The sequence below is a fragment of the Lottia gigantea genome (assembly GCF_000327385.1).
Source record: "Lottia gigantea unplaced genomic scaffold LOTGIsca_2, whole genome shotgun sequence".
NCBI lineage: Eukaryota > Metazoa > Mollusca > Gastropoda > Lottiidae > Lottia > Lottia gigantea.
Genome location: NW_008708400.1, coordinates 3,155,255 through 3,156,377, shown reverse-complemented (window position 1 = coordinate 3,156,377; position 1,123 = coordinate 3,155,255). Strand labels below are relative to the sequence as shown.

At 36.4% G+C, this 1,123-nt stretch overlaps 1 protein-coding gene across 1 annotated transcript in view; it reads left to right on the top strand.

Moving 5' to 3' along the window:
- The window catches only part of LOTGIDRAFT_152799 (hypothetical protein), a gene marked incomplete at both ends in the record, with an annotated part of 2,216 nt that extends 1,444 nt beyond the window's left edge, over positions 1-772 (top strand). The window contains one exon of the mRNA XM_009053312.1: positions 57-772. Coding sequence (XP_009051560.1) covers positions 57-772 — 716 coding nt within the window. The remainder of the gene's footprint in view (positions 1-56) is intronic.
- Between the last annotated feature and the right edge of the window lie 351 nt (positions 773-1,123).

Below are 1,123 nucleotides of genomic sequence, written 5' to 3'. Positions count from 1 at the left end.
TATTCCAGATTTTGTGAAGAAAGGTATGAAGGACGGAAACAACCCTGTCATTCCAGATTTTGTGAAGAAAAGTATGAAAGACGGAAATACCCCTGCCATTCCAGACTTTGCAAAACAAGGAAACGCCCCTGCTATTCCAGGTTTTTTGGAGAAAGGTATGAAAGACGGAAAATTCCCCACAATTCCAGATTTTGTGAAGGAAGGTATGAAAGACGGAAAATTCCCTACCATTCCAGACTTTGCAAAACGAGGAAACATCCCTGTCATTCCAGATTTTGTGAAGAAAGATATTGAAGACGGAAAAAACCCTACCATTCCGGATTTTGTGAAAAAAGGACTTACAGAAGGAGGAAAATTTCCAACTATACCCGAAGATATCAAAGCAGGTGGAACACCTCCTCCAATTCCAGAGTTTGTTAAGGAAGGAAATACGCCGCCCATTCCAGATTACGTTAATGAAGCATACATATCTGATAATGGAACAATTTCCGAAATGAGCGATTCTTTTTCAAATTTAACACGTTCCAAGTTTCCTTCAACAGATATAATCGATAATGATCCAAGAATCCCAAAGTCTTTTAGAAGACTATATCAGAGGAGAAAAGAAAAGGATGCCAAGCGTCGCAATAGGAATAAATCAAAAACAAATTTACTTACACAAGTAGTAACACAACCCCCGGTGACTGTTCCGCTAATAATTCCAGAATTTATGAAGCCATATTTACATGATATTGACTCTTCAAATTCTCAAACAGCTGGAACTATATTTTAATACTGCAAGATAGTTGGAACTAATGATAGTTTGTTTGTGGGTTTGTGCAACCATGGTCGTATATCTGAAACGTGCAAAAGGTTATTTCGTGTTATTATTCTTTACACAAAACAGTAGTGTTTGCGGTCTCATATAGCTGATATGGAAAAAGATATGAGCTCGCGGTACATGTTAACAAGACGCAAATTATGAACAAGCAGGTCAAGTAAGACATTTGGTATTAAAATAGTCGAAAAAGAGCAAGGAATTCTCACCAAATAATACAACTTTGATTAAAATTTAGTTATTATGTTAACGTGTTTCAATCGTTATTGTTACTATCAAGGACAAACTAGATCGTCATTGTTACTA